General features: G+C 35.2%; 2 protein-coding genes and 1 long non-coding RNA gene across 3 annotated transcripts; 1 reads left to right on the forward strand and 2 right to left on the reverse strand.

Annotated features, from left to right (window-relative positions):
• Positions 1 to 143: 143 nt before the first annotated feature.
• LOC108997651 lies at positions 144 to 2,089 on the reverse strand. Its single transcript, XR_001997182.2, has 2 exons — positions 1,665 to 2,089; positions 144 to 588 (listed from the first exon to the last, which is right to left on the reverse strand). It is a non-coding gene; the product is annotated as an uncharacterized LOC108997651 (long non-coding RNA).
• Positions 2,090 to 5,723: 3,634 nt separating this feature from the next.
• LOC108997636 (pyrophosphate--fructose 6-phosphate 1-phosphotransferase subunit beta) lies at positions 5,724 to 12,632 on the reverse strand. Its single transcript, XM_018973993.2, has 16 exons — positions 12,344 to 12,632; positions 11,859 to 12,020; positions 11,643 to 11,764; positions 11,315 to 11,368; positions 11,121 to 11,227; positions 10,344 to 10,449; positions 10,048 to 10,111; positions 8,963 to 9,051; positions 8,185 to 8,316; positions 7,912 to 8,082; positions 7,702 to 7,817; positions 7,311 to 7,422; positions 7,030 to 7,114; positions 6,591 to 6,635; positions 6,313 to 6,381; positions 5,724 to 6,024 (listed from the first exon to the last, which is right to left on the reverse strand). Exons 1-16 carry the CDS (start codon positions 12,537 to 12,539, stop codon positions 5,948 to 5,950), a joined length of 1,707 nt encoding a protein of 568 aa, XP_018829538.2. The 5' UTR covers positions 12,540 to 12,632; the 3' UTR covers positions 5,724 to 5,947.
• A 6,168-nt stretch (positions 12,633 to 18,800) lies between these two features.
• Positions 18,801 to 20,398, forward strand: LOC118347969 (probable transcription repressor OFP9). The gene is made up of 2 exons (XM_035688671.1): positions 18,801 to 19,241; positions 20,297 to 20,398. Exons 1-2 carry the CDS (start codon positions 18,801 to 18,803, stop codon positions 20,396 to 20,398), a joined length of 543 nt encoding a protein of 180 aa, XP_035544564.1.
• The last annotated feature ends 38 nt before the right edge of the window (positions 20,399 to 20,436 follow it).

Here is a 20,436-nt window from a genome sequence, read left to right on the forward strand (position 1 = left end):
AATTCCTAAAATACTGATGCTTGGATGTGTTTAAAAACTTGGCTTTATGGTTTGTTAAGCATAATATCTATACTCATATAATTATCCTTAACCTTGATAATTCCTTTGTAGTAGTCCATCTATAAGCTTATGAGCAAATATCAGCAGTATCCTAAAGGTTAAGAATGTGAGAAGAATCTTTTTCTTTTTCCTTTTTTTGGTACTTCTTGTTGTTTAAGCTTGCAGACGTGTCTTAATGGGTATGGCACTATAGACGATTTTGAATGGGCATAGAAGTACCAAATGAAATTAACGGGCAAGAAAATATTAACGGCTGTCATCCAAATGAAAATATTACAAGTAAATCTCATATTACATAATCATATACAAAATATTACAACTACTAGACTAAAAATGCCATTACATTTTTGGACTTCAGAAGTATTACAGGAGATCAACTGACTCCAGTACCACCCAGAAGTATTCAATTGGTTGTATATACAACTAACTCTCGAGTCTTCATTTCGGGCACAAGACAACTTTGGAATTACTGCCAGTAAAAGCAGAAGCCACAGCAAGTGTTCCATCTCTAGCATCCATCACTACGATCTGAATGAGGGCAAAAGAGAGTTAATAACATCAAGGTATTTTAATATGCTAACCCATTTCCTATATACACACATATATTGACATATATGGATAAGCCAGCTTTCACACCACCACAGGAAGGAAAGCAATAGCTAGGTAGAACATGAGGAATAAAAGTTCGCAAAACAAACATAACAACAATTCTTCTATGCAATTTCTGAGCATAGATCATGAAGGCATGTTTCAATAAAAGCCTCAAGAGATCTGATGGGCCTTCAGGTTCACATCTCTTACAACTGAGATAGTCCTCTGTTCTTGACTGCTCATATCAGAAGCAATTTGTGACGCTTTGCATTTATATTAAGGTATCACTTATAATAGAAAGTAAGTTACTCAGTTGCTTATTTGATAGCAGCTTTAACTAGTTCCTTTTTTATTATTTACAAATAAAAAAAAAAAGCAGTTAAAGGATGGGACACCGCCATTCATGATAATAGTATCACAAGAACCATGAGCCATCACCCCCAAATGATAGAAACTCATCAGCTTCAAGTTTCAACTTTCAAATATGACTAAATTTCCATTTTGCACTATTGACTGCATTTCTTGACGCCAATGACACCGTTGTCAATAGAAGGACAAAGACAGGAAATTGATTTAAAACCCAAACCCAAAATAGGGGGAAATATTTTATAATAGTCATCTCAATTGTTTCTGACATACTGGATAATCAATGGAGAAATTGAAGAAAGCATGCAGATCTCTTTGACATTTCTAACACTGCACCATATTAAGCAAAGAAAAATGAAAAGCAGATATCAGAAATGAACCCAGAATGCTAACAGCTAATTTCCCAAAATCTAAAGAACCATAGCTTGTAATAAAATATATACATAAATAGTGTCATGGCGTGTGATGATAATGGACCCATCTGGAAACTCCCGAAAAAAGAAAAAAACTCTAAACTATAAATTAATATAGATAAGCAAGAATCACAACCAAGATAAATTGCAAAGCTTTAAAGGGAGCTTAGATACTTGACTATAGAACAAAAGAAAGAAAACATAAAAAAGAAAAATAGTTACAGGGAACCTTACCATTAGCCTCCTCCATGGTTCGAGTTGTGAAGAATGAAAAGGATTAAGAAAATGGGTACAAAAGAGAAGTGTGAAAAGAGGGGGGATAAAGAAGAAGAAAGTGAAACAAGGAAGACAGAAAAACTGGTCCAATATTTATTCACATTTTTGTTGGGGGTGGGGAGAAGAGATCTTCTAGGGTTTCAGCGGTGAGAGACGCGAATGGGCTGGGGTGAGGGGCATCGGGGGGTGATGGGTGAGGGAAGAGTCTGACGATCGGGGAGAGGGAGAAGAGATGTCGTTGCTTCATGTGGTCTGTGGGGTGCTGCAACGAGCTGGGGGTGAGGGAGGTTCGTTTCAAGTCTGAGGGAGAAGAAGAATGGCCGAGGGAAGCGTGATGGGTGAGAGAGAAGAACCGTGACGTGGGCTACAAACCGGGTTCGTGTGGTGTGCGATCAATAGACCGGGTGTTGAGTAGATTATTTCTATATTTTAAGATCTGGCTTACAGATGGTTAAAATTTTACTAATACATCAAAAAGTGAAATAACAAGATTAAAAAATTAATAAAAAAACTAATTTATTTTTTCACTTAAAACAATCTTATCTATTTAATTTTCCAGTAATTTTTCAAGTTGGTAAGCGAAACAATAAAACATACTATCTATATTCTATAGATTTTTGTTTGCACTCATAATTTTAAATATCAAAATTTTGGTTACCAGCTTTTATTTTATTTTTTCTGATCAAACAAATATTTCAATAAATAAATTAAGATATATGAGACGGGGATGAGATTCTCTAACAAACACTTCATTATAATAAGAGATTTACTATATATCAGCTACTATTCAATTTCACATCTCATATTTATAATTTTTTTATAAAATATGAGAGTATTTTTCATGAGATAAGGTAGTGATAGAATTCCTACTCTTTTACTACTTATCACTACCTTTAGTTATAGTGTATTTGAAGTTTTTTATTTTTTATTATTTTATTTGAAGTATTTTTTTAATATTTTTAATCATTAAGAAAAAAATTTAATTTTATTATTAATGATTTTCTTAATTATTAAATAAAATTAAAAATTAAAAAAAATATAAAAAGAATAATAAATGAGTAAACTCTATCACTTTACTACCACATAAGCGAGAGAGGAATGTGTAAATAAAAATTAAACTCACCATAAATGCCTCTCAACAAAAACTGGGTTTCAATCATTGGCCATGATGTGACGCGAACGTGCCATTTTAAATCTGGGTTTTCAAATTGCAACCAATTGCGATTATGCAGATCGAGGGGGTCTCACATGTCCAATTCATTGAAAAGGAAAAGTGCTTTAGCACCATGTGTGAATGATTCAAATTCTCTTAAGTTCGGTTGTGTTTGGATGTTAAAGTGAGTTGAGTTAAGTTGAGTTGAGATGATAAAATATTGTTAGAATATTATTTTTTAATATTATTATTATTTTAGAATTTGAAAAAGTTGAATTATTTATTATATTTTATGTTAAAATTTGAAAAAATTATAATGATGAATTGAGATGAATTGAGAATGGTTTAAGTTCCAAACGCACCGTAGATCTCATTTATACAGAAGGTTTGTGTACGAAGGACCGTTTGATGGCGAAGATGGCCATGACACAACTTTTATCAGAGAGGTTGCAGAGATTTATTACCACTGTACCAATATATGGGACCCAATTACTGTTATTATCTTTTGTTTTTTGTTTTTTTTTTTTTTGTTTTCCTTCATTCAGGATTGTTTGCCTATTGTTATGATAATTTTTACCGGTGTCTACAATGTTTTTATAGTTGATTTGCAACCAAAGAAACAACATCGAGGAATCCAGTTGAGATACTTCTTATGGTTAAGTTAGAAAGAAATTAAGTTCTTTTAATCAAGTGAAATCTTATTTACAACACAAGATATATTTATAAGAACTGATCAATCTTACATGGTATGATCATTTCTAAGAGTATGCCTTTTTATTTAATAATATCTTTCCTGCAAGAGCGTCTCATTAAGATTTATCTTATGAGTAATGCTATTCATCATTTCAATTCTCATCATTCTTTTATCATCTTATGATGTAGTATTAGATAATAGGTTCACAAATAAAATATAATAAATAATTTCTAATCATCTAATATCATATTATAAGATGATGAGAAGATTATGAGAAAAATGATGATGCATAAATTTACTCTTTATTTTATGAGATAGCCTACTATGTCGCCTCCTTGTTACTACTCAAGTGTACTGCTCAAAAAATTTTTTTATATACTTTTTTACTTAGTTATTAAAGAAATAATTTTAAATGTATTAATATATATTTTTTATTTTTTAAAAATATTTAAATAAAAAAAAAAAAAAAAAAACTTAGCGTAAATCCCAATTCAAGATAGATTCCGTTAGTCGAGGCTCCTTTCTGATTACAATGGTCCTTTTAAGAGCCTTATTTCAAACAATACGTTTCATTTAATTATAAATTATGTCGCCATATATCGCATGGACCTTTTGTGATCATGCCATTAGCTGTCCGTTACCATTTTCTTGCCTATTGCATATATTGAATCTCCTCGTTGAGTCATTAATCACCCATCATTCTTTCCTCGCCTAACACATTATGTAACTTGTACTAAAACTCTGTTAACACTTCAAAAAGATTAAACCAAGTGCAGCTTTTGTTGACCAATTTTTGTTGGCATTAAACCAAACTCCAATTAGACAACATTTCCCTTAATAAGTTACCCCACCCCGATCTGATTCTTTGCAATGAAACTTTGTATTATGTCGATTAGGGGAAAAAAGGGTGGATAAAGAGGGTCACATAAATCTAAAAGGTGATCCACATGCTATGATCCACAACGCCATGGCAAGAGAACATAGCGAGTGCCAAACCAATCAGTAGCACGTGATTCAGAGGGCCAAGCATATAAAAAGGCAAGTCGTCTGTCTTGTCGTGCTGTCTGCTGGTAGGGAAAGAAAGAAAGAAAAAAGTGATTAATCCTTTTGGGCTGCTGCATCAAAGTGAGAGTAGTCAGCGCACGGCACAAGCTGCCAATTTCGGCAAACAGCAAAGCAAAGCAAAGCAGAGTAGTGCACACAAACTGTGTTATTTTTTCTGGTTCTTTTTCATTTGCTACTGCAGAAGCTGAGAGAGCATTATGTTATGGGCTCCACTCTCAAAAGATTAGACTAATCGGGATTAATTCATATCATGTGTTTCAATAATAGCCAAGTACCGAAACAGTATCCTCACCCCCACTCCCCAAAAAAGTCGTCCCTCTCTATTGAAGCTAAGAAAAGTAGAGCAAACAAACTGTATGACAGAATTCCTGAATGATTTCATTCGTAGTGATATTGGCCTTGGTTTCCACTTCATTCCATTTACAGAGAATGGTAGCATGTTTATAGAGTCTATTACATCACAATAGAATATTCTAGCTAGGGAATATTTACATAACAGAATTGGGTACAAAGGTAATTCCAGATGATTCCAAAATGTCACCTATGCAGGATATTCTTCTTTCGATCTTGCTGTGTCATTGCTTCTAGAATCTTCAAGCATTGGCTGATCTTCATTCTCGGTTTTGTTATTCCTAACACTCTTGTTTACTTTACTTGTCACTTGTTTGGAAGGATTTGAGGATGAGCTAAAAGTAACTTCAGTTGACTTCTGGTGATGTGATTACATACGAGTTCATAAATCCTATGGCACGCATCATACAGCTTTCTGAACGAAGCTGAGTCGCTCTTTTGGAACAAAGTTTCTGTCCTGTTCTTACCGGCTGAAGTATCATTTTGAATTTGATTAGTAAAAGTTGATGAAATCATCATGGATGTGATTTGTTAATGACAATCGCTTATTACATTCAATGATCGAGATTTCATCAATCAACACTTATCGCTTTAAAAATCCGAATATTTATTGTGGAATCTACACCCCTTTGGTGGAGCCATGATTTCGGTTATAACTTAAATCACGTTGCCTAGAAAATAAATGAAAACAATTGTTGGGATTTAATGGAAATCCACTCGTGAAAAAAATTATGAACTCTTTAAGAGAATCTCATAGAGGGCCCTTGAAAGTCTTTTTAATAGTGGTTTCAACTACCAAGTTTCAACATGTAGCGAAACAGAAATTTCTAATGAATTAGAACATCCCACATGAAGCAAACTAGGAAAGAAGCATGCGACAGAAACAAAAGACAAATCTCAAAGATACAGAACAGCACAGATTTAGATTGTTTCTCTAAATATATGAACGCTTATCAAAGCAAGAATTCAACAATTTTACTAAGCCTGAACTCCAAGTTCGAGGAGTAAAGTATGATTAACTGCATTTGATACTGGACCATGAAACTGGATAGGACCTGTAATTATAGAAGCATTAAAGGCATAAGTAACAGATTTAGATTAGCAATTCAACTTGCAGGCAATATGCAAATCAAAATCGTTGTTAGGAAGATGATGTGTTGTGTGCTTATATATATATATATATTGGCACCGGGTTTCGGGGACAAAAGTCCAGTTGTTGCACTCGAATTTTTAGTAGGGCAATCTTCTGAAAATTCAGGCTTAATAAATGAAGAGAAACAAGACCATAAACTGCTAAAAGTTGGTAGAGATGATGGTTGTTGAATACAAAATTAATGACTCACCAGGACTGATGTAGCAATTCTTGAGTGCCCACTCTTCCCGCATGGATGCAAATTTCTCGAAAGGTGCCCCTGAAAATTCATCATGTTAGTTCACTTGCTGATCACCTTTTTCTTGGTTTAAGATTTGGGGGAGAATAGCAAAGAAAAAGTGAATCGTATTTCATGGCGTGCCAAACACCATCATGCCTACCATGTACCCAAAGAAATATTGCAACTAATCCATGTAACTTAATATGTAAGTGAATATCGTGAGAAGATTTTTCCCCACAAAGTCTTACCTTCAAGCTCCACCATTGCCTTCTTTATCACAGGCTTAAACTTACCTGGAAAAAAATAATAATTAAATTATGAAAAACAGCTCAAGCGATTGACGAAAAAAGAAGAAGGAAGATATATAACATGAAAAAACAGCGAAGTTCTATTATAGATTGAAATCCTGAAATACTTTGACAAGATAATTTTCTTCAGAACTTCTGAAGCTTAGCATAGCGATAGAAAAAATCCATATAACATTCCATGAAAATATCTTTCCCCCTTGAATTTATTTACTTGCATAGAATACCAGTTAAAATAATGCTAGCTGATAGAGATAATGTGGAATACATCGTATTCTGTTCAGCAGTTCACCAAATTAAAGACGAAGGGAAAAATAAGAAAGAAAAGTTCCCACAAACTACATCTGCAGACTTTGAGGAAGAAAGTATAAGGTGACAATACCATGTCTTCTCTCCACGTCCATTAATGAAGTCAATGCTGTCCCACCAACTGTCCATTCTTCAACTGGAGCAGCCAAATTACCAACCTGGAGACATAATGAAAAGCATATCACAAATTTAGCTTAGCTATGTTTTTTACCATCTGCCATAATAACACATAATTAAACTTTGAACCAAAATGTGCAATCAACAGCAAAGTATAAGGAATTATAAATAGAAGAAAAGAATGGAGGTTAAGGTCCTTAAGGATAATTGGTGAAGTGAAAGGGATGGAACCCAGACCGATGATATCAACCCAGTTTTCCCACCCTGAAGGAGAGCTCCAGCAGCAAAACCCAATGCATAGCAATAGCTAGAATCGAAGTTAGTTGGCAAACCACATCTCCCTTCGTACCTGCAGAAATACAATTTATGTCCGAGATAAGAATATTGAAGAATATTTCTCAACATATATTGCAACTAAATATACGGAGGATAAGAAGCAAAATATCACAGTTACGAATATAAGTTTAGGTATGAGTGAGGACCATTGGGTCCATCAAGGCCCAAGGGTAGCCAACAGCCTAATGCCTAAATCACAATCACCAAACATACACACCCACTATCACCAAAAGATCAATTACGAAATTGTGAAATGAAATGATGATGTGTTTGCAGGAAAGAAAGTAAGTACCCGAAAAAGTGGGACTGCCCTCTAAATTGTCCTTTATATGCACCTTCTTGCTTCCTCTTTTCCAACTCGGTTTCAGCCATTTGAATAAGCATTTTCTCAGTTTCTATTTTGGCAACCTAATTTTAGAAAACACATACAACGTGAACAATCACTAGGAAATCACAAGACGTCAAATGATATACCAACATAATAATATAAATAAACAAATACCTGAACATTTCCATGAGGATCTCTTTCAAGCATCAACTGTTCCTGGATTGCTTGAGGTAAAAATTCAAAAAGCTGTAGAGATTGATTTGCAAGTTTCTTTTTCCATAGCCCACCTTCATCCACAGTATCATGGGCCAGGATTTCATTCAATTCTGCGATAAGCTGCTGTACCTGCATAGGTCAAAGAAAGTAATGGTAGTTTATGTATCAACAAAGTGATGTGGGCATTCGTTGCTTTGTAAAACAGTAGTGCATCAGATTCCTGAACATTACCTCGGGAATGAAATCAATTAGACCTTCAGGGATAAGTATAACACCATAGTTAAAACCAAGTTCGGAACGTTTACAGATTACATCTACAATATAGTCAGTCACATTTTTCAACGTCAGCTTCTTAGCAGCAACCTGTGGCAAGAGGCATCATAATTAGATTCTTATCTTTTCTAAGAATCTTTTCATAAGTTCAAAATTTAATAATAATAACAGTGTGGATGCCAGCCAATTACACAGGGATTATATAAGAGATACACCTAAACAGAAAAAAGAAAAAAGAGCAAGAAAGACCTGAGAAGCTAGAAATAGAACAAAAATGAGCAGACTAAGAAAGGAATGGTTGGGAGGTGGCTTTGAGTTATTTGATGGGAAGCATTAAGCAATACTTGTAGGTGGGTGAGGAAAAGCAATCTTAGAGATTAAGGAAGGATGCAAAACAAAGTAAATATAGATTAAGCAATTCTTCTTGGATCAGAATAGGTAGGTAGCAGGAATTCATGCCTAGATCCAGTCCACTAATAATAGGAGGAGCTCACATCTACCCACTTGTTGACAGTTCTTAAACTGACTACCTGAAACTGCATATTTTAGGTGGTTCTGGGTTGGACTTAGTCAGGTCTTATGTTGCATTGATTGTCATAAACAAGTATGCTTGGATTGATAGCCACAAAGATAGAACAAAAGTCTAACATATCTCATTTGAACTTGAGCATTTATTAGCAACTATAACGGGCTCCACAAGTGATCTGAAAGCATAACAATATATTTATGAAGATACCTCTTCTCCAATAATCGTAATATTTGGATGTGTTTGTAGGGCACACTCTAGAGTGATGTGTGAAGCCGCACGCCCCATAAGCCGTACAACTGCGAACATGGACCCAGTGAATAGTACTTTGCTAAAAGTACCACAAAAGCATATGAACAATTGATGAGATAATGCTGATGTAGCATGAATAGATACGAGGGTGCATGGCATACATGCATGAACCAAGCCTCACCAAACTTATTGTATTCACAAGTTGATTGCCATTACTGGTATTAGAGCCATGGACTTGGTAATTTCAATGCAAACTGACTCAGGAAAGATGGTAGCTAAGATAGATATTTATTGATGTAGATGGAATAGATATGAATGTGCAGGGCACTCTGCACCGCACCACATCCCCCAAAACCTATTTCCTTTATGTGACTAATCCAAGACTTTTTGTGGCAGCCATTTCCAAATCAGTTGTATTGAATGTATCTGATTTATAGCTCTCGATTTTATTATTGTTTTAAGAGGCTGTCTTTGTTGGCTTTCATGCCATTTATGTATATAGCGTTAGGTTAGCGCAAATCAACCTTAAGCTGTCATATATACTAATCATAAGGCATTTATTTTCTTTCATGTTTTTTATGTCGCGGCAAAGAGGCTGTCTAAAAGAGGGGTGTTTTTGGAATGTATTGAGAAGATAAAATAAAATAAAATAAATACGAGATACAAAAAAATTATGAGGTTTGGCACAAGATATAAATCCATGTGCAGAAAACAAAAGTTAGAGAGAAAATCTACTTACAAAATATGGAGCATAATGGGCATAAGAAATGCTCAAGCCCGAATCCCTTTTACATCTAAAGTCTTGCTTAGTTTCAAAAAGATTTTTGTGTGAAACCATAAACGTAGTACATCTCTTGAGTAGTGATTTATTTATGTTGTTGATCTCTTCTTTACTTGTTTGTCATCGAAAATCTTAATATTTTTCATTATAGATAATATGAAAGAAAATTTTCAGAGATGGATACAACTCATAAATGCGTATGCAATTTCACGGTAAAGGAAAAACAGGCACTGCTTTTAAATATATCAAACACGATACGTACAATGATAATACTTTCCAGTTGATCGGGCATCAACCATAACATTACCAATCATTTCTGCATAAATCTGCAAGCAAATAAAAATATCAAACTATGATAAACAAGTAGCAAGATTTTCAAGTCCCTCATAATGAAAATGTTTACTTAACCACAGAGGCGATGATATAAAATACATTTTTCAGTAATTGAGATCACAGTACATTATGGAACTCACTTATAGTCAACATCACAGTATCAAACCATGAAAAACAAGAACATATGAAAACAGGGCATAGATTTTGAGTTATAGATATAAACACCTTGCAAGCAGTATCAAACCCAAAACTTGTAGGAACCTCTTTGCATTTCAGATCCCCATCAATGGTCTTAGGGCATCCAATCACCCGAGTTTTCAGATTTTTAACCCTGATGGAACAAATAATACAGAAAAACTTACACAGATATGATCGCCAATGCAAATATACCAGGGGAGAAATCACAGCAAGATACTAAACACCCTGGAAGCTCAACCATAGATCACTTTAAAACTAGAATGAGAATCAAACAAACAATGACGGTACACCCGTGAAAATCTTCTAGGCTTGATTTTGACGAAGGGATGGCAAATATTGATGGGTGTTTATGCATGAATAAAGATGCGAGGAAGAGAGTGGGGGGAAAATTATCCTATGAGTTGCTACGGAGAGCTCTGATATAGAGGCAAAAAGAGGCTGCTCTCTTGACTTCAGAGTTACAGTTGGGAAAATTGAAGAGAGACATGTAAACACCAAGAGGTATGTGCTTTTTTCATGGCACATAATCTATTTTACTTAATATCAGGTCTACTGTCAACATGAGGCACCTGGGGGTGATATTGATAACTTTAGACCCTTTTTAAAAAAAAATTGTATGAGTTAATATTTATTAATAGCTTTAGGCACCTTTCTGAAACCATGAGAAAGACGGGAAATAATTAACTGTGATTTTCCTGATAATAAAATAAATTGTGATGCAAAACTTATGATCAACAACATGCAAAGCTTACTCACACTAGAAACAATAGTATTTCAACAACATGGTTGTTCCATATAACATACCTGAAGTTTTCGGCAAGGAGGCAGGCATTTGTATTGGAGTCATCTCCACCAATAACAACCAGCCCATCCAAGCCAAGCTTCAATGCAGTTTCTTCAGCTTGCTTAAACTAAAAATCATAACCATTTTCATTTATGTAGTCTTTGCACAGATAACGCAACACAAAATGCCTAAATAATCCAAACATTAGTCACACCTGCTCTGGAGTTTCAATCTTGTCTCTCCCACTGCAAATCATATCGAAGCCACCCTGATAAACAGAAAAAAATAACAAAAGTGATAATCTTATTGCATTAAGCTTCCACGTACATTTTCGTATATGCATATGGCAATGACATACATCAATTTAGCATACAGCTAAATATTTTCATCTCCATTCACCTACTTCAATACAACGCAATATGGTTGACAAAAACTTTTCAATAGCTAAATTTTCCTACTCACAGACATCAAATTATACTGACGACTAAATCAAAGGCTTCGCAGATTCATGGAATACTGCAAGTAACACCAATTTTCCTCACCTGATTTCTGTACGGATAAATATAGTCTGTACTTAGTTCCACATATTTGCACTTCATGATCCCAGCAGGACCGCCTTTGAACCCGTACAATGTGCTTCCTTTTGCGCGTTCCTGCAAGTAATCTGCCACCAATACAAGGATTCATATACATCGAAAATAGAAACAGGTCGTGCATAAAAGAAGATGCATAATTATCGTTTATAATGAGATCCTCACCAAAGATTCCAGAAATCACATTGTGTCCACCGGGAGCCTGGCCTCCAGACAAAACGACGCCAATCTTCAGCTTCTGATCCGACCTCAACGTATTGGATTCGCTCGGCACCAGCATTGCCGAAGGTTGCCCGAACAGATTCGGAAATAGTTTTGCAATCCCATCTGGAAACACCGCGCAACACATTCAAATGAAAAAACCAAAAGGCTCCATTCTCTGTTTGAAAGCTAGAAAAAAGAACGAACAAAAACAAACAATGAAACTTGGAGTTTTTACATTCCTCTTATTTCCTTGGGAAGTGTTTTTACATTCACTAAAACGAAAAAAGAAAGTGATAGAAATCCAAAGAGTAATTTTAGTTTTCTGTCCTTCAAACATTCTCGGCAACCAAACAGTATCGAAGTTAATAGAGAGCGAAGAGTAGTAATGCGGATTTATCAACGACGACTCGTGGATCAGAACGAGAAGTGGAAGGTACGAGAGTGACCTGGGTTGCCAGCGGCGGAGCTAGCGGGGCCATCTACTATTTTAAAGGAGCTTCTGAGAACCGACGGAAGCGGAAGCTCGTGCTCGATACGACTCGTTTGGACCTCGCTGTAAACGGAGGCGACTCTTCCAGTGGCGGAAGCCGAGGCCTGCTTGACGTCGATGATATTGCCGTTAGCGAGGAGAGGTGGAGACATTGTTCAACTCAGATCTTCGTCAGTCTCTGCGTGTGACTGAATGGGAGCGGCGCTTGAAACTATCAGACTGTCGAAGAGTAATATGTGTTGTGTGCGATTGTCAAGGTCAATAAGGTATTTTTACGCATTGGACTCTCCGCCCTGAAAGGTAGTTAGTTAGTTAGACATCAACACCGTCCGTGGGTGTTTTCGGAAATGAAAAGTTATTACCTACTCCCAACTCCCAAGCTGAGTTATTATAATTTAAAAAATTTATCTTAATGGTATAAAATCTTTTATAGGTTCATCAATTTCTTTGCAATCCAGTACAAAATAATACTCTTAGTTCTATGTTTTGTTATCCTAAGTCTATTTTAAGCGGTTGTTTATTTAAATAATAAATACTAATATGTGTGACTGAAGATGATAAGATTTAAGATGAAAAATAACATTATTTCATTTGTTAAATCATGTAGTATTTTTGAATATATCTTACTATTAAAATTAAAAACATTTACATAAAAATTAATTTGGTGAGGCAATTTAGGTAGGTTGCACGTGTATGCTTGGTTAATATCCCACTTAGGTACGATGGTTGGGATAGCAGTGGATCATACTCCCTGTATTTTTTTTTTTTTATAAACTCCCTGTACTTACCTAACCTTCATTTGGTTGGTGGGCGCTTGATTTATGGGCGCAAAAAGGTAATATACGGACTTAGTAAGTAAGAAAAGGAATCCATTTATTTTGCTCCATAATGGATACATATTGCCTTCTAATCGCGTCCGTAGACTTGATATATGGTTCTCATTTAGATTTTAAGGGGATTTGAATATAGATAAATATAAATAATTTAATTTAATTATTTTTATTAATTTAAAATTTTAAGACAAATAATAATTTTATATTGTACACTATTTTTTTTAATTAAATATTTTATGACGAACTTATTAAAGAGAGTCTGATTCTCACTTAAGAGGGTGTGTTATTAATTTCATACAAATAGTAATGAGAGGAATGACTAATTATCCATAGAAAATATATCAAAAGACGAAAGAATTTGTGGTTCTAACAGGTAATCCAATTAAGGTAAAGTGGCGGGATCAAATGAGTTCTGAGATTTTGAATAATTTATTTTAAGTTACGAGGGTCTTGACGAGAATGACTTGCACGGGTGGGTACCTAATTTTTCTGTTGTTGGTGGGTATGTAACACTCCGTATTTTAGTGTATTTTAATGAATGAATTATTTTTATTGATTCAGAATTTATTCTTTTGTTTTAAAATTATTGAATTTTTAATTAGACTATTTTTATGATTTTTAGTTTACGAAAATTATTTTTTGAAGTGCTTTCTTTAAATTAATTATTGTTATGTGTTTAAATCTCTTCTCGAATTAAATTAACTTATTGTTGGGTTTAATTATTTATTTTCAATTTAATCACTGTGTTTGAATTATTTTATTTCACTTGCAGTTTTAAAATTGTTTCCGTTAGATCATTTTTATGACCCAAGATGTGAGGTTTGGACCTCATTTCTTTTCCTTCTATTTTTCTTTTTCTATTCTTTGTCTTTTCTTCTTTTCTTTTTTCTTTTCTTTTTCTCCTCCTGGTCTTCCTCCCCGCGCGCGAGTTCTTCTCTCTCTCTCTCTCTCTCTCTCTCTCGCCGTGCAGCCGTTCCTCACCCAGCCAGCCGCCGTCGCGCCGCCGTGAGCGACACCGCCCGGCCGACTAGCTCCCCCACCGGCCGGCGACCTCACCCCCCAAATCCCAGCCCCTACCTCGCCGCCGGTAGCCCGCACGCACCCCACAAAGCCGCGGCGTTCTTTGTGCTCGCGCGCCGCCGTCGCGCCACCACCGGCCACCATCTCTTCACCACTTCATCCCCAACCTCCCAGCTACCCAATGGACCCAACCCCGGCTCCGATCCGTCACCGGTGAAGCCCCACCAAGTCCATTTCCGATTTGTGCATTTTTAACCTAAAACACCCCTTGCGCCGCCACCCACGGCAAACCACCACCACCATTGGCTTCACCGACCTCTCTAGGCTCTACCCTATCAATTTTGGGTCTTGGTTTGTCTCCGTTGAAAAGTGGGTTTTTGAGACCCACGGCCACAGTGTATTTTACACTGAGCCGCCACTTCTTGCAGTTTCGTGATCCTTCGGAAATCATTATATAGCAATATAAGTATTTTTCAAAGAATTCTCGTGAATTTAATGTATTTTTGCACTAGCACATTACACTGTATTTAATTGCTGATTGATTTTGCCGGACTGAGTCCGAGGAGTAACGGGGTTGATTGGATTGGGTGATGAAGTTGTTAGTATGATTGGTTTAGACTATGAGATTTGTTGGCTGTTTGGGTTTAAATATTGGTGTTTTGTGTATGACGTGGGTTGTGATGGATATTGGTGATTTTATGAAGTAATGATATATTTTGAGATTATGAATGTTTTAAGTTTTGAGAAATTTAAAATAGGTTATTTAAGAAGTTTAGGCTTAAATATCGACATATGTGATCTATTGGAAACTTACAGAAACTACGTGATTATTTTTATAGGTGACAATTTATAGTCGACTCGACATTTTTGAGGAAATTTTTTTGGAAAAGTTAAGTCGTCCAGGTAAGCGGGGTTCCTATGCTAGAATTGCATAAAAAGAAATGAACTGAGGTTGGCTTGTAAAAATGTGCATGTTGTTTTAAAAAGAAAAAGTGAAAAACAACCTCAGTATATGTTTTGCATTCCCTCATGAGATATATATGAAAGAGAAAATAAATGTTTTTTTTGACATGAAATGTGTAGACATGAGCAATATTTGACATGTTTCTGAAATATGCAAAAGAGCGAATATGATATCATTGAAATTTTATGCATGTGATATGAAATGATTTGGATCTGTTTTTGATCAAATAGAAATGATATGAATATGTTTCGCACGTGTTTTGATATGATATGGATATGATAAAACTTTGGCATACTTATCTGTTCTGAATATGGTTCTGATATGATAATACTGTTCACGTGATATGGTTGGTACCACCATGATATGATATGAGTGCACCCACTTTGGAAACAAAGTGGTCTTTTTACGTGTTATTTCCTGTGTGCACACTCGGGGCTCCGAGATTGAAAAAGGGGAAGTTCACCACATGATACTGCCTGGTTTGGCCACCGGGGATAGCACAACCCTACTACGGGGGTTAAACATGGTATATGATATGATATGATAAGATGAATATGTTCAGTTATGTTATGCCAAAGCGTTTTTGAATATGAAATGAATCCTCAAATATGAATTGTTGACTTGAGTATGAAATGTTTGAAAATTCGCTCTAATTTTCTGATAACAAGTTTTCTGAGATCTGCATATAAAAATAAAATGTTTTGTTTCTGCATATTAAACTTTCTGAAAAGGGCTCATGTTTACATGTTAGTATATGTTCTCTGCTTACTGAGTTGTTGATAACTCACTCCTTATCTCCACAATATTTTCAGATGATTTGAATGTTTCAGTTGAGGATCAAGGATATGAAGCATGGGTGAGAAGAGTTAAGAATGATGGTTTAAGCATAGAAGGTTTATATGGGTATTGATGGTTTTCATTCAGTAAACTTGTTGTGTTCTGATGTTGTGATTTGTCGGGAGATTAATGTTTATATTAAGACTTTGTCTTGTCTTAGAATCGTTATTCTGGAGTAAGTGATGTAAATATATGAGTATTTTGTGCGATAGAGAAAAATTAGAGTATGTACTATGTGGAAGAAAAATGATTTTTAAGTGACATGAGTTAACTCTCCGGACTCTCGGGTACGGGACGTTACAGGGTATGTCAACATCACACGCAAAACGCTATATTCCAGTCTGCTCCTATGTTTCAATTAAATTGTGTTTAGATGTTGAATTAGGTTGAATTGAAATGAGAAATATTATTTTTTAATATTATTATTATTTTAAAATTTAAAAAAATAATAATAATAAATTAAGAAGAATTAAGATGAATTTAAAAACCAAACAAACTTAAACTGAACTAAAAAGAAACGGAGTCTGAGATGGAATTAGGTAAAGATTTCAAGTTCACGCCCGAGTTTTATATAATTCATTATATAATTATTTGAGTGAATTTGGTAAATAATCTTAAATATTTAATAATTATTATAAGAAATAATTTCTCCCTCGTTCCGAATTAACTACGAGATTCAAGTCCAGTTTTTGAGATGGGGGTCCATAGAAACTAGACTGTCCGTTGCTTAGTCGAAATCATGGGCTTCGCTTGAAAAAGAGCTCGAGGAATAAATTTGGAGCGGGATGGACCTTGTGGCAGGTTCAATCAAGAGGTAGTCTGGGCTGCGCTCTTTATCTCCAGCATGGTCTAAAATTGGGCTGCATAAGTTGCTCCCTGCAATTTTTTTGTTTTGTTTCTGGAGTTTAAGCTCGTACCAAAATTATAATCATCTATTTCATCTCATCTTATTTTATTATTATAATTTTTATATAAAATATAATAAATAATTTAATTTTTTTAAATTTCAAAATAATAATAATATTAAAAAAATATATTTTAATAATATTTTATTCAACTTTTAACTTTCATCTAAAATCATATCATATCTTCTCATCTCATTATTCAAATCCCACTTAAGTGAAGGAACTTGTACGATTTGTGACATGATCATATGATTCATCTCAGCTTCTCACCCCGGTAAATGTGTCTGATGTAATTGGAATTCTTCTATCCATTCTATTTCTCCAAAAGAGAGGGAAAAAGTTCAGGAATCAGTCCGACCCAGTGTTTAGATAATATATCAATGTCACTTTATCACCCAAAACTTTGGCTTTGGTGCACAAAACTTGTTCGATGGATGGCCTGCTTCGTCCAACATGGAAAGATGCTTTTCCGAAATAAGCTATATCTGGTCCCAGTGTCCCCATTTCAGTCGAGGTGTTGGGGACTGCCCTGTAATCGCTGCACTCTGCACTGGCCATAACTTTGTTCTCTGTGCCTTTACAAGTGAATAAGTGATCATTATAGCAACATGTGGTTTGCTTAATAAACTGGTACTCAAAAACAATACAATAATGCATTCTGAGAATGAGAACCATGTTTCTAACATAACGGTAATGATCAGTGAGTAAAGAATCCACGCAAAAAGAGGTTCTCACCCCCCTGCCTATATCTTTGAAGGATTCTCTCCATAATTGGATGACGCACACAGTACGCATATGTAAAACTAGTGCAGAGAAGGCATGCTTTCCTAAAAGTAATATGGAACTTTTTTTGAAAAAAATTCCTGGGCAGAGCCAAGAGAATGTTATCCATTCAATTCACCTAAGCAAACAGAACTTACAAAGAGACATGCCATGCATGAAATTAAAGAAACGTGAGCAACAAAGCATAAGACATGCTTTATCTCCAAACCCCCACAACCCTCTTTTAATATAAATGACACAATCATATATGGAGCCCTTCTTAGTACAGTGCCCACCAATCATCGCACCGGAGTGCTGCTTTTTGGTCATATAATTTCCACGGTTAAGGTACAATGTACAACTTTTACACAAAATATGCTGTATTTGGTTAGGCACATGTGAGCGAGCTAAGAGTTGGACTATTTCCATACGTATGAGCGAGCTAAGGTTGTCGACATATTGAGTTGTCAAAGTGTTCCGATAGTACCATTACAACCCCTTGGCGCATATGCATCATCAATTATCCCTATGTGATCTTGGAATCAGACTTATATTCACACATAAATCATGAGCAAGGATTAATAATGCTGTCTCTTTTAATTAAATGGGAATGTTTAGTTTCGCATTAGATCCGAGTATGTGGTTTACCAGCAGCGCAGCACATCTTGGTTCCATCCTTTTTTAAGTTCAGCAAGTACGCTGGAGCTGACACCCACAAGGCATGTGCAGCCAACCAAAGTTTCCCTTTGCCATTACTTTCATCTATAATATGGTATGCTATTTAGAGTTCTATGAAAAAGGCTTTCATGAAGTCTTTGCTTTCTATATTAATCCAACCTTCAAATGCTTTCCACCTAACAGTGGCCTATAGAGGAAATTATTAAGGGTCTAGGTAAAACACCATAATCACTTGGCTCAATTAACAACACAGATGTTTCCCATTTCCTTTCCAACCTTACTCTAAACTTATGTTTTAAATGTGGTAAACACAAGACACAATCATGATTAGCATGACCTACTTGCCAATTGTGCATAAATGATTATTCTGGAACTGGTTTCCCTTCAAAGCCAGCTCCCTGTTTATGCCTGAGAATGAAAGCGTCCAGGCAACAGAACAAGAAGCAACAGCTTCAGCAGAGAGGATGCAGGGCTTTGTGTTGCAGTAGCAGACTTAGTGTATCTTCGTCAGAGGAAGCAGAGAGCTCAAATTCCGAGAGGTTTGCGTCAGTTTCAACCCTAGCGCACGCCATGGTGCAAGAGAGACTGGATCAAATGATTAGAGAAAGGCAGGAGGCAAGACAATTAGAGAGAAGAAGGCCGCAAAGATCAGGTCATGAAGGGACTAAGTTTGTTTTGGTGATGGCCATGGAAAAGTGCTCCTACGATCCCAGAGAGGATTTTAGGGAGTCCATGGTCGAGATGATCATAGCAAATCGGATTCAAGAACCAAAAGATCTTCGTAGTCTCTTGAATTATTATATTTCAATGAATTCTGAGGAGTATCATGGGGTTATACTTGAGATTTTCCATGAGGTTTGCACCCATTTGTTCTTATTTTGTAAATGCAATTAAACAATGTGATATTATCGATTAGTGTCATGTTTGGATCTATGATAATGCATACAACCAATTGTGGTATGATCTGAATCTTTGATTTTTTTTTTTAAATTCTTTTCACTTTACAAAATGCTGCTATATATTATGGAGAGTACACCATTCACACTATTAACATGGTATTAGACTCATGTAGCAATATCTAATAGCTATAGTTCCATATAAGTTGGATAAGAGGAAAATGAATATATAGTTGATGTGTCAAACAATCAACAATTTATGTACATAGTGAGTTGAAATGTGATAAGTTAAGATGAAAGTTGAAAGTTGAATAAAATATTATTACTATTTTAAAATTTAAAAAAATTGAATTTTTTATTATATTTTATATGAGAATTTAAAAAAATTATAATAATTAAATAAAATTAAATCAGATGAATTGAAATCATCTTTGAATAAAGGGGCGGATCGGTTATAACTTATAAACAAAGGAATAAGGTCAAGAGTCAAATTATTCCAACCAAAAGTGGACATGTCAATTGTCATTCCCCAGTAAAGTAAAACTTAGAACCCAAAACAATAAATACCATTGCTTTTGCTTTTATGTCTTAAAAGCACCTAATTACTGTTCAACGTGAAGCTCGTTATTACTCGACAAGAGGCTTGTTTTCTTTTCTTTTTCTTTTTCTTTTTCTTTTTCTTTCACGGCCTTCTCTCTGATCTCTCTCTCTCTCTCTCTCGTTGGTCGGAGAAAGCATAAAACGAATCCACTGGCTTAGTGGCGTTTAAGCCACAACAGCCTGGTATTCGGCTGAGTTTACATGCTCGTACGTAGCATTTAATTGAGTGACACATTTTGCATGCTTTTTTACATACCAAAATTTAATATAGGTAAATAGTTTATATCGCAGCATTTTACAAATTTTAAATTAGACAATTAATATATTATATATATAGTAGCTGTCATGGTACGTCTTTTTATAAATTTTTTGGACAAGTAAATTTATTCTTTGCTCAAGTGAAACTGTATAAAGTTTGGGAACAAAAAGGCCAAAGCTGCAGAACCTCGCAAGCCACAAATGATTACGTACTACTATCACAAGCGAGAAGTTGTATCCACCGTTAAAGTTGGTTGAGTAATCTTTCAAATTAATTAATTACTGATGAGATTTAT

This window comes from Juglans regia, chromosome 3, assembly GCF_001411555.2.
Source record: "Juglans regia cultivar Chandler chromosome 3, Walnut 2.0, whole genome shotgun sequence".
Classification (NCBI taxonomy): domain Eukaryota; kingdom Viridiplantae; phylum Streptophyta; class Magnoliopsida; order Fagales; family Juglandaceae; genus Juglans; species Juglans regia.